The sequence below is a fragment of the Panulirus ornatus genome, chromosome 7 (genome assembly GCF_036320965.1).
Source record: "Panulirus ornatus isolate Po-2019 chromosome 7, ASM3632096v1, whole genome shotgun sequence".
Taxonomy (NCBI): Eukaryota; Metazoa; Arthropoda; class Malacostraca; order Decapoda; family Palinuridae; genus Panulirus; species Panulirus ornatus.
Window position 1 is genome coordinate 2,507,560 of NC_092230.1, and position 13,664 is coordinate 2,521,223.

The 13,664-nt window shown below is 39.0% G+C and overlaps 1 protein-coding gene across 1 annotated transcript in view; it reads left to right on the top strand.

Moving 5' to 3' along the window:
• The window catches only part of LOC139749652 (uncharacterized), a 239,300-nt gene that overhangs the window by 176,718 nt on the left and 48,918 nt on the right, over positions 1-13,664 (top strand). Inside the window, exons 23-24 of the mRNA XM_071663822.1 lie at positions 7,887-7,965; positions 12,279-12,542. Of these exons, the coding sequence (XP_071519923.1) occupies positions 7,887-7,965; positions 12,279-12,542 (343 nt within the window). The remainder of the gene's footprint in view (positions 1-7,886; positions 7,966-12,278; positions 12,543-13,664) is intronic.

A 13,664-nucleotide genomic window follows, 5' to 3' on the forward strand; every position in this document is an offset into this window, starting at 1 on the left:
TCATGACATACAAATCATTTCCTTATACCCTTTGACTATGAAGTTTCTTGAAAGGGCCCTGTAGTTAAACATGAAAGTTAGTAAATATATGATTTATCTTAATCTTTCTTTGATGAATATTCTGTATTCTTTAGATTTTCAAAGGATACATTCCTTGTATAATCTTTAGATATTGGAATGGCGACCATAATCTTGTGGTGATTCACTTTTCATGTCTTCACTTAGGTATGCATCTTAATTATCATACCAATAGTAGCCTTTAGAGGTAGGTGCTGCAAAACATTCATCTCTCCTTAGTCCTCATACAATTACAATTATAGGTACAAGTTCTTGACCTCTCAGGTTGTTCGTATAGTGACTTTATGAAAAAAGAATAGATAGTTGGATGATCTAAGTGATGAGAAACATTATCAGAAATATCAGCTGGTTAGGAAAATGAAGAATAACCTGCGAAACATGAAGAATTAGTGACTTGAGAATGATTGCAGGAGTAAGGAGGAGGGAAGCCAACACAGGACCTCATCACCTGTGTCTCCTTACACTCAGCCTTTGTCTGGTCACATGAAACTGATCACATAATGGTTGTGCCCAATTTTCTTGTATGTGATTCAGGGGTGACAGAGGACTTTGTATTGGATTATAGAAAATACTAAGAGTATTTCAGACTATATTTTGACTGTAAAGCAGTATTATAGAGTACAGTTATGTGTCGTGTAGTGTATTTACATAGTGGTTGGATAAAGAGGTCCAGCCAATTATTCCTCTTTTTTGAAGATTTTGGAGGATCTACAGCTCATGAAGCCTATTATGTACAAGTAAGGTGGGTAATAGAGTTTAAAGGGGCTCCTGAATAGTATATGCATAAGATATTCAGCTTGAAATTGCCACATTTCGAGTTTATATGGGGTTTAGGAGTAGAATCTTCCCAGGTTCAAATCAAATGAAAGAGTGTTGCCAACTTGAGTGAATCAAGATCTTTATTTTAGGTCTCTTTGTAAAGGAAACTAATGTGTAAGATAGTGACAGGAAAACACTGTAAAGTAAACAGGTGCAGTAAATCAGTGAATGAAAGTGCAGCATTTCTGAAGGGAAGTGTAATTTTTACTTTTCATTGTAACCAAAAGACAATACTTTGGTAGTTGGACATCTGAATTCTCCTCATGTTTTAGGATTATTCACTGCAGTAATCTTCAATAAGTATTACTAGTATTACTTAAGGGGACAATTTAAGGACCCCTAGCTCTGCCTGAACCAGAAATGAATAGGTTGGGTTTAGTTATGGGAGTGAACACTAGAGATAAAAGCGAGAAAAAGACTAGACATAAAAACACCAGACACTTTATATTTAGGGATGCTATTGCAGTTTGTGATGGCACCAGATCAGAAGATGATACAACTAGAGCTAGGGTTAAGTAAATTGAAGAAGCAGTTCAAGGACCTTGAAGGGACCCATAAAACTAGAGAACAGAAACACAGTTTAGGGGAGTGGGCCCAGGTGATATAAAATCAGAGGAAAAAAGATGAAGCCCATAATAGGAAAGCACAGTCTGATGTAAAGGAAAAATTTGATGACAATATTGGACTAGAATTGCGGTAGCACTACCAGGAGACTTTAAAACAGAGGAAAGGATACAAGTGCACACTGAATCTAGTGGAATGATATTGAAAGCTGTTCAGGTAAAAAAAGAAAAAACGCACACTGATGAAAGTTGAGAGCAGCGCAGATTAGGAACAAATTTGGAAGTAGGTCAACAGTGTTAAGAGTGAAGGAGAGGAACATAGACCCAGGAAACACAAACAAAGGTACACAGGAAATTGATCAGAGGTTGAAAAATTAATAGACACTGTCAGAGTTGAAGCAGTCAAGGAAGTATATGGGCCAGTGAAAGTTAAGAGTAAATGTGAATAAGAGCAAGGTTATTAGGTACAGTAGGGTTGAGGGTCAAGTCAGTTGGGAGGTAAGTTTGAATGGAGAAAAACTGGAGGAAGTAAAGTGTTTTAGGTATCTGGGAGTGGAACTGGCAGCGGATGGAACCATGGAAGCAGAAGTAAATCATAGGGTGGGGGAGGGGGCGAAAATCCTGGGAGCCTTGAAGAATGTGTGGAAGTCGAGAACATTGTCTCCGAAAGCAAAAATAGGTATGTTTGAAGGAATAGTGGTTCCAACAATGTTGTATGGTTGCAAGGCGTGGGCTATGGATAGAGTTGTGTGCAGGAGGGTGGATGTGCTGGAAATGTGATGTTTGAGGACAATAAGTGGTGTGAGGTGGTTTGATCGAGTAAGTAATGTAAGGGTAAGAGAGATGTGTGGAAATAAAAAGAGCGTGGTTGAGAGAGCAGAAGAGGGTGTTTTGAAATGGTCTGGGCACATGGAGAGAATGAGTGAGGAATGATTGACCAAGAAGATATATGTGTCGGAGGTGGAGGGAACGAGGAGAAGTGGGAGACCAAATTGGAGGTGGAAAAATGGAGTGAAAAAGATTTTGAGTGATCGGGGCCTGAACATGCAGGAGGGTGAAAGGCGGGCAAGGAATAGAGTGAATTGGATCGATGTGGTAGACCGGGGTCGACGTGCTGTCAATGGATTGAATCAGGGCATGTGAAGTGTCTAGGGTAAACCATGGAAAGTTCTGTGGGGCCTGGATGTGGAAAGGGAGCTGTTGTGTCGGGCATTATTGCATAACAGCTGGAGATTGATTGTGAGCAAATGGGGCCTTTGTTGTCTTTTCCTGGCGCTGCCTCGCGCACAGGAGGGGGGAGGGGAATGTTATTCCGTGTGTGGCGGGGTGGCGATGGGGGTGAGTAGGGGCAGACAGCGTGAATTGTGTGCATGTGTGTATATGTGTGTGTCTGTGTGTGTATATATATGTGTGTACGTTGGGATGTGTGGGTGTGTATGTTTGCGTATGTGGACGTGTGTGTGTGTGCATGTGTGTGGGGGTGGGTTGGGCCATTTCTTTCGTCTGTTTCCTTGCACTACCTCGCAGGTGCGGGAGACAGCGACAAAGCAAAATTAAAAAAAATAATGAATATATATATCTCATTTTTTTTTTCTTTTTATTATACTTTGTCACTGTCTCCCGGGTTAGCGAGGTAGCGCAAGGAAACAGACAAAAGAATGGCCCAACCCACCCACATACACATGTATATACATACACGTCCAGACACGCATATATACATACCTATACATCTCAACGTATACATATATACACACACAGTCATATACATATATATACACATGTACATAATTCATACTGTCTGCCCTTATTCATTCCCATCGCCACCCCGCCACACATGAAATAACAACCCCCTTCCCCACATGTGCGTGAGGTAGCGCTAGGAAAAAACAAAGGCCACATTCATTCACACTCAGTCCCTAGCTGTCATGTATAATGCACCGAAACCACAGCTCCCTTTCCACATCCAGGCCCCACATAACTTTCCATGGTTTACCCCAGACACTTCACACTGACAGCACATCAACCCCAGTATACCACATTGTTCCAATTCACTCTATTCCTTGCACGCCTTTCACCCTCCTGCATGTTCAGGCCCTGATCACTCAAAATCTTTTTCTCTCCATCTTCCCACCTCCAGTTTGGTCTCCCACTTCTCTCATTCCCTCCACCTCTGACACATATTTCCTCTTTGTCAATCTTTCCTCACTCATTCTCTCCATGTGACCAAACCATTTCAACACACCCTCTTCTGCTCTCTCAACCACACTCTTTTTATTACCACTTATCTCTCTTACACTTTCATTACTTACTCGCTCAAACCACCTCACACCACATACTGTCCTCAAACATCTCATTTCCAGCACATCCACCATCCTCCGCACAACTCTATCTTTAGCCCACGCCTTGCAACCATATAACATTGTTGGAACTACTATTCCTTCAAACATAACCATTTTTGCTTTCCAAGATGACGTTCTCGACCTCCACATATTTTTCAACGCTCCCAAAACTTTCGCCCCCTCCCCCACCCTATGATTCACTTCCACTTTCATGGTTCCATCTGCTGCCTAATCCACTCCCAGATATCTAAAACACTTCACATCCTCCAGTTTTTATATATATCACTCAATACATATATATATATATATATATGTATATATATATTTTTATTATTATTTTGCTTTGTCGCTGTCTCCCGCGTTTGTGAGGTAGCGCAAGGAAACAGACAAAAGAAATGGCCCAACCCACCCCCATACACATGTATATACATACACGTCCACACACGCAAAATACATACCCATACATCTCAATGTACACATATATATACACACACAGACACATACATATATACATATGCACACAATTCACACTATCTGCCTTTATTCATTCCCATTGCCACCTCGCCACACATGGAATAACGTCCCCCTCCCCCCTCCTGTGTGCGAGGTAGCACTAGGAAAAGACAACAAAGGCCCCATTCGTTCACATTATTCATCCATCAACATTTAAATACATTACTTTCAGAGTGACATTACTATCTCCTAACACTCCTTCCTTATCTAGTATTCTAGTGGGGATGCTCTATCCTCTGCTATGTGTGCCATCTTTAGTTTTTAGTCTTCTGACTGTACTCTTTACCATCCCCCCTCTCTGGCTTGACTCCATGTCAAACGTAACCATAACTAGTTACCCCCTTACATCTTGGTTATAACTTCCAATTCTCCTCCTTTTCTTTATCATGGAAATCACTTCTGGCAGTCCTATAGCCACCAGCAATATTTGATGTGCATTTCCTCCATTTTTTCTTTCCTCCTTAGTTGATGCATGACGATTTTCCAGTCCAAAAGTAATCAGTGATTTATGTGTATCAGCCTCCTTCTTTATTAATCTTTCTGATTTGGTGCCACCCACATTTCAGCTAGATCCCTTAATGTGCTAGTGTCAATCTCTGTTTCTCAAACTTTCTCAACAAATATTTCTTGGCTTGCAAGAACTGGTTCTGTATTCTCTGTACTTTTCTAAACCTTCCATCAACTAGTCCACATATTTCCTTGATTTCTTAATTTCTAACAGTGCATGTAACTCTTTCAATAGCTTCACTTAATGTCCTGTGTACCTCTTTTTGTCTCACCCTGGGTTGATGTTTCTCTTTCTCACTCTTCATGCTCTATTGATATGCTTACGAAATTGCTCCTTCTAATATTTCCTGCCCTCTACTCCCATCAGTCTGTGTGTCAGTCCTTTCCTGTGTCTGAACAGCATTTGATATTATTCTAGTAGATTCAGTGTGTGCTTTTGTCCCTTTATCTTTGATGGGTTGCCTCCCCCAATGGGCCCACAGTGAGTGGGTGGAGCCTTAGAGCTGTAGACAGCAGTCCTACAGAGAGCATATTGGTCCTTCCGGTGGTCTGGTGGTGCACTGTTTGCCTGCTATTCTCAGTAGACTGGGTTCAACTCTTGGATGTGCAATAGAAAAATTTTTTACATTGACTTACACATGAACATTACATGGTCTGATATGCAGACAATCCTGTGATGTCCATGAGTTGCTTTGCAGCATCCTCAGGGCCAGAGTGTGTGCAGCCTGCCTGCCCCAGGAGGCCTAATGTGAGTGGGTGGGTTCCTGGAGCTGCAGGTAGCAGTTCCAGAAAGACAGGTTTTTGTCCCATCGGTGATCCAGTGACATGTTGTCTGGCTGCTGTTCCTGGTAGACTGAGTCAAACTTTTGGGCATGCAGTGGTTGGTAATAATGTGTACATTGGTTTACATGTGAACACTATATGTTCAGATATATAGACATTTCTGAGATGCCTGTTATTTGAATTACAGCATCCTCAAGGGCCAGAGTGTGAGCAGTCTGTTTCCTCCAACAGGTCCAGAGTTCAATTCTAGGGTGTGAAATGGTAATATTGTATGCGTTGATTTACATGTGAACATTACATGCTCTGACATATCAACATTACCAAGATGCTTATGAGTAGGTTTGCAGCATCCTAAGGGCCAGAGTGTGGACAACCTTCCTCCCCCAATAGGCCCACAGTGAGTAGGTGGGGCCCTGGACCTGTTGGTACATATGCAGCTAATTCAAGAATTGAAACTTGATATATAGTGTGGAGCAGTGAATGCAAAAATTCTCATTATCTGCATGTGTAGTATGAAGCAGTTGTAAGGTTAAAACTTCTTTTGATGAATGTTGAAAATTAAACATAGGGTATTATGTCAAGAAATGGAGATTTAGATTTTTGAATTTAAAAATCAGTGAATGATATAAGTAATCTGCATGGTTTTCATTTGTTGCTTTGATTAATACTGAAGATTTTGTGAAGGTGTGAAAGAAGGTAATTGATTGGACTTCATATTATTTAGTGGGGTCATATTTAAGTGGGGTGAATGTGGTTTAAAAGTATGGGTGAAAGATTATCAAATGGAAAGGATCCAAGATATTAAGGATTTACTTTGTTATATTACTAAGGAGGGTGAAGAGTCAGTTAGCAAAAGTGAACAAAGATGAAAGGGCATGGTTTAAATTTGGAGCTCCTGCATCAGGAAGGATACTGGATAAAGGAACATTGCTTTTTAAGTAAGACATTTGGAAGTTGGCAGAGACTACGAATGCTGTTTTAGCTGTATTTTTGGAAAGAACCTATGGGGTTAAGAGGTTTCATGGATTGACAAAACAGAAGATTTAAAGTTGATATTAAAAGAAAAGCTTTAGAGAATGGAAAAGAAAGAAATATGAAATAGCAAAGGGGAGAGAGAAAGAGAGAAAAGAGAACTGAAAATAAACTATTTTGGGGTAATGCATGCAGGATGGCATAAACTTCCTCACATGTAACAGATCTTTTGCTCTTGAGACTCATAATGATGAACAATTTGTAGAGGACATGAAAAATTGAATAGTTGCCAAATTATGAGCAGTCTTCAAAAACATATTATCTTTATGTATCTTTATTTATGCATTATTACTCATAATGCACAGTCAAAATGGTGAACAAATTGTAAAGAGTACAAAGAAAAATTAAAGCACCAGATTCAAAGGGATAGTAAGGAGCCCTGTGTCGCCAGTTCATGAATACTTCTCAAAAACATTGTATATTATCATTTCATATCTTTAGACATCATAATACATAACACATACAAAGACAGCATATCTTGAGATTATAACACTGATTGGTCACCTAATTATGGTGAAAATAGGGTAAAAGAAAAAATGTGATAAATGAGTCAATAAGTGGCAGCACCTTGTAGTATCCTGGTGCTGTTTCCTGGTTGGGGAGGGTAAGTGCACTGCATAGGATGTATAACCTGTTTTTTGACAATCGTGGACTTTTGTTGTATTTGCAGTGTGAAGGAATATTGGGCTGCTAAAGGTTTAAGGATGAATAAGAAAAATAAAGATATATAAAGTTTAGCAGGGTAGTGAGTACATGGCATCTCTGCCCTTTGCAAAGTTGTAGGGTTGGAGGTCCCACCTCTGTTAAACTGATTTAAACAATCAGTGCATTCTTAAATGCACTTGACCCAACTCATAGAAATGGTAATGGAGTTGGTAGCTACACGTGACAGCTAAAGAATTGATGTAAGGATGCAGCCTTTCTTGTCTGTTCCTAGCACTATCATGCTAACGCAGGAAATGGTGATCGAGTATGAAAGTAGAAATTAAAATGAAATGTATTTTAGAAGTAAAATGTAAGATAAGGAAAATGTTTAGAAATACAAAGGTATTTGTAGAAATGCTGTAAAAAACATAAGATGTGCAGCACAAAGGTGCACTGACCGTTTCACTAGCTAGGGATTCATCCAAGAAATGCAAGCTTATATGTAAAGTGGGGTAAATATATTTATCTAAGATAGAACCAAAGAAAAAAAAGATGTAATTCATGTGAGTTACAGAGAAGTATTATGAGTGAATTCAACACCCAACAGAGACCAGGTGGAAGCAGCAGTAAACGTGGCAGATGTCAAGATGGTTACCGTTACAACAGACATCGTCGCGGTTGTGTGGGTATGTGCACTCTCCATTACTCCTCTTTTTGCTAGCTTAGACTGAAAGGGTACCATTGTATCACTAACACCTAATAGCAAGCAAACTATTCTCATGGAATGCTGTTACATGACATGTTGTAATGTATGTATGCAGTAGCATATAAAAATTCCTTGGTCTCTGCCTCATGGTAGCCCCATTGATTTACTCTTCACTTTAACATATACTTAATAGCCATTACCTCAGTTGAATAACAGCATGGAGCAAGTGAATATTTTAGATTCCTGGGAATGGACGTGACAGTAGATGGTACCATAGATGCAGAGCTGAATTATAGAATGGGTGAGGGGGGCTAAAGTTTTAGGGGCACTGAGGAATGTTTGGAAAGAGTGGTCATTTGGGAGGGTGAAAATGGGTATGTTTGAAAGTATGGTAGTCCTGACGATGTCATATGGGCATGAGGCATGAGCTATATATGAGAATGTGTGGAAGAGGGTGAGGGTGCTGGAAATTAAATGTTTCAGGACAGTATGTTCTGTGAGGAGGGTTGATCAAGTAAGTAATGACAAGTAAGAAAGAGGTGTGATAGTATGAAAAGTATAGTTAAGAAAGCTGAAGATGTTGTACCAAAGTGGTTTGGACATACGGAGAGAATGAATGAGGAGAGTGTGACAAACAGGACATACATGTTGAAAATGGAAGTGACAAGAAGGGAAGACCAAACTGGAGTTGGAAGGATGGAGTGAAAGAGATCTTGATTGTTTGGGGCCTGAACATGGAGGAGGGTGAAAAGTGTGCACAAGTTGAAGTTAACTGGAGCAATTTAGTATACAGAGGTCAGCATGCTGCCAGTGGACAGTACCAGGGCATGTGAAGCAGTCAGGAGAAGCACGGAAAGGATTGTGAGGCCTGGTTGTGGATAGGGGTGTGTAGAGGTCTGTGGTTTTGGTGCATCACACATGACATTTACAGAATGGCTAAGAGACAATAATGCCTTTTCATAGTCTTTTCCTGGCACTACTTCACTGAAATGGGAAATGGCGAACAAGTATGAAGTAAAAGAAAGAGGAACAAAGTTTTTTATCTAATCATATTCCTTCCCCATCATCACCCATCAGTTCTCAAGTCTAGTTCTTCGTTAAGACTAATTTGTAAGCTGGTACATCATTAAATCTTTCCACTTTTGCTCTGATAGTTAATATAGGTTGCCCATTCTCCTTTACAAATGTAGTGATAGTCTGTCTTATACCAGCCCTTCCATTCTTGCTGTCTTATGTATTTCTTATCATCAGTCTGTGTGTGTGCTTTTGTTGCTTTTGTACCTTATCAGTTTTCAATATTATTCCAAGAGATTTGATGTAAACTTGTATTCTATCTTCTGTTTGAAAGTCTACTGGTAATGCTTCTACAATTTCTTGTCCAATATTGTCATCAAACTCTTCCTCTAATTGCTCAACCTTTAGGACTTCAGACAGTACCTTATTATTGGCTTCATATTCTTTCTTCTGGTTTGATGTCACCTGGACCCCCCTCCCCTAAACTATGTTTCTGTTCTTGTTGAGGCTTATGGCTCCCTTCATAGTCTGTGCACCACTTTTTCAATTTACTCAACTCTAGCTCCAGTTGTGTTATCTTCTGATCTTGCTCCTTCGTAAATTTCCATAGCATCTCAAAATATGATGTCTTCTGTTTTCACTCATCTTTTTTTGCCTTTTATCTCTAGTCTTCTCTTTGCTGACTAGCTTTGACTGACTGGTTGTGGTATATTCCCATAACCAAATCCATACTATTTATTTTTGGTACAGGCAGAGCTAGAGGTCTTTAAATTATCCCCTAAAATGATATTAGCAGTGGTTATTGAATAATTTTCCTACAACTTGAAGAGAGGTTGGGTATCTAACTGCATTGCTGCACTTTCATTCACTGATTTACTGCACCTATTTACTGCACAGTGTTATCTAGTCACTGTCATACAAACTGGGTCTCTTTAAAAGGAGACATAGAGTAAAGTAAAGATCTTGATTCACTCAAGTTGGCAACACTCTTTCATTCGATTTGAATCAGGGAAGCTTCTACTTTGAAACCCCATTTAAACTTTCAAAATTTGGATAAGAGGGTATACATATTAGAGGTGGAGGGAACAAGGAAAAGGGGAAACAAGAAGGAGATGCAAGGGTAGAGTGAAAAATGCTTTGAGATATTAGGGGCTGAACATGTGGAGGGTCTGAGGTGTGCATGTGATAGGACAAATTGGAGCTATGAGGTATACAAAGGACAACATACCATCAATGGACTGAAGCAGGGCATATGAAGTGGTCAAAGGAAACCATGGAAAGGTCTGTATGGCCCAGCTGGGGATAGGGGGCTCTGGTTTTGGTGCATTATCCATGATAGCTAGAGAGTGGATATGAACGAATTAAACCATTCTTCTTTTCCTGGCACTCCTTTGCTGCCCCAGGTAATGGGGAAAAAATATGAAAACAAACAATTCTGATTTAGGTCCCAAGGAACGTAACTAGCCTTTATATATGGGTTCCTGTGGGAAGAATTGACTGTCACAGTCATTTTGCTTAGGATAAGACTTTCCAGGAATGCATTCCCAATCTTTACTAGCACAATGGTGGATTCCAGTTACCTTTTGCACAATGATTTTTGTATGAAAATTATTAAAGGTCACATAAAGAAAGCCCCTGGTTGATGTAACCTTACCATGATACCATAGATATTTTAATAAAGAATAATTGCCATAAGCCACCAAAATGACAAACCACTGCAATGGCTGCATGGTATTCAAATTCTTTACTCTTAGCATTTTGCAAAGGGTGGGAAGTGATCTCTAAGCCATATCATTGTTCATTGATGTTTCATATAAGGTATTACATTTCACAATAATATATGAAAGTCAAAAAGTAGCTTCTTTTACTTTTGGAAAAGTACCTATATTTATTCTGTACCTCGTAAAGACTCTTTGTCAAGTGGAGGTGTTTGATTTTTTCAAGCCTCCAGAATCCATGTCCTCTGACAAGACTCATATTTGGATTCTGGATGATGTGGATTTGAGGATTGTAAAAGACCCAGTGAAACACTTTTGTCTCAGAGGGTAGGTCTTCACATATGGAATCCCCTGAAGTGATAGATACCTGCATCCTTGAGTAGGGGCATAATCAGCAGAAACAGCAGAACACTGACATTTTGTTAGATTTGGAACACCACTGTATAAATGAAAACTTCAGACCTACAGGAGAATTACACTTCTGACTGTACTGAGAGTTCATTATGTAACTGTAACTTTGAATAACAAAACTGAGGAAAGTTTCATTGATTCCGGGTTGATTAATGCTGCTTTAGCATGAAAAAACAGAACTGAGTAACTTACCTAGGATGTTAACTCATTAACCCTTAAACTACAGCAATTGTGTGAGATGTGGCTCACCCACTGTGAAAAAATCCCTTTCAGATTATATTATTTGTTAGAAAATACTCCCAAAAATAGTACCTTGCGCACCTTTGGTGTGGGAAGATGTTTATTTAATGGGGTAAGACCTGGGCTGGCAGCATGGATGCTCCTTATTTATATAAGTATATGATAATAATGGGTTTTATCCAGGTGTAATAATATTCTTCATACTCCTGTACACATACTCTGTTTTTCCATGCATGATTTTACACATCCCATATATTTTGTTTACTTTTGTTTTACCTATATGTATTTTTATATAGTATTCACAGTATTTACATATTTACACATCATTTATTCACACAGAACAGTATTTACAGTATTATTAAGAGAATAACCTTATTTTCATAAAAGATATAAATGCTAATACAAGAAAAATTGTTCCTTTTTTTTTTTATAGATTGCCTAAAATGGTGGCCATGTAAATCTGGCTTCCTATCCTAATAATGCTATTATATTCTAATGATTTATGTGTGATTGTGATGAGTGATATTTTTTCCAGTTGTGTTTTTAGGTTGCTAATGACATTGCTTGATAAGATAGAATCATACAGCTGGAAATTTCAGTGGTAGAAACCATCAGTTCTCATATGAGGCATATTACGGTTTGTTAATAAATGTACTTACATTTAATGCTCACTTGCTTCTACTCACATTTAATGCACACATGCTGTCTTAGAAATCTAACATCACATAAAAGGAGATTTTCTGGCCTATAGTTGAGGTAGTGAACAGCATTTTGAATTAATAGTGTTTTGGAACGAATGTGCAAGAGCTTGCACGTCATAGCATGCATCACCTTGTCTCAGTTCCCATATTATTTACTGTAATGATGTAAATTTTGCTTTGTTACTAACCAGTTAACTCCTCTCTGCCAGATATCAATGAATGTGAGGACGGTCTTGATATTTGCAACAAACTTACTGAGGTGTGTGTCAATTCTTTGGGTGACTACTGGTGTGCCCCTTCGCTTAACCCCACAGCTACAACCACTGGCATCAACACCACTGATACCAGCCCCACTAGTACCAGCTCCACCTTTAGAGCCCCATCACCTTCACCCCTGCCTCCTCGTCCTCATCCTCCAGGTCCACAGTGTCCAGTTGGCACAACTTATGATACAGCCTCTCGGAGCTGTAGAGGTAAGACAAATTTTGAAAAAGATTTATTGTTTGAGAAAGATTACTGGTAGACTTTGATGGTATTGATTCCATCATGCATCTTTGTATTATAAGAGATTACCCACAAGGAGCATGTGATGTATACACAGTGTGTAAGTGGGCCATAAGCATTATGAAACTTGCTTTATGGCTAAGTTGATTTCTTTATCTAATGATGTCTACTATAATATGCATATAGGGTAAGAAAGTACTCTGCATATTTAACAGAAAAACAGCTAATATCATCCTCAGCTGAGTATTTTTCAGGCAGTTGGAAAGACCAAAACAAAAATTGTCATAGCAGTAGTATAATCCTGATTAATGTGCACTTTGTTTCTTGCACCACTCATGCTTGTGTCATAGAGCCAGAGAAATAAACATGTATTGGGAAAACTGCAGCTACTTAGTAATCTTGTCCTCAGAAGCTATAAAATCCAGCTCAGGGATGAAGTGCAACAGCATCTTTGCTCATGGGATTGTATATCCATGGTCCTTCAATAAAGATTGAAATTGGTTGGCTAGTGTGAGACAGGATCATTCTTGACTATCACCATGGATACAACTAGCAAATTAGTAAATGTGAAAGATCATTTTATACATATCAACATGAACATGATACAGTGGACTTAGTGAATGCAAGGCTAAAAGTAAAAGAAGTTCAGAGAATTGTTAGATACAGTCATGACATTAAAGGATGTTGACTGAAGATTATACTTGATATGGATATCAACACCAACAATACTTACTTGAGAAGGCCAATAAGTTTGTCAAAAAAAGATGAGTTCAAAGGTATGTTTGTCACAAGTGACAAACTAAAAGGAGATTACAACCAGCAAAATATTGTGCACCTCTGGGTGTGATGGCTCTTGCAGCAAACACTGCACAACTTACCCCACATATAGGTATGGTTGGTGCCTCTAGTTATGTGATTCATTGCAGAAATAGTGTGCTGTTATTTCTGATTATTTGTAGTAACCATAAAGAAATTATCAGTAATATATATATTAAATTGGTAGCACTAAAACCAAAAGGGATTATAGCATTATATACTACACCATAGTATTATGTTTAATCACCCACGTGTGCTAGGAATGGCAGGCACTG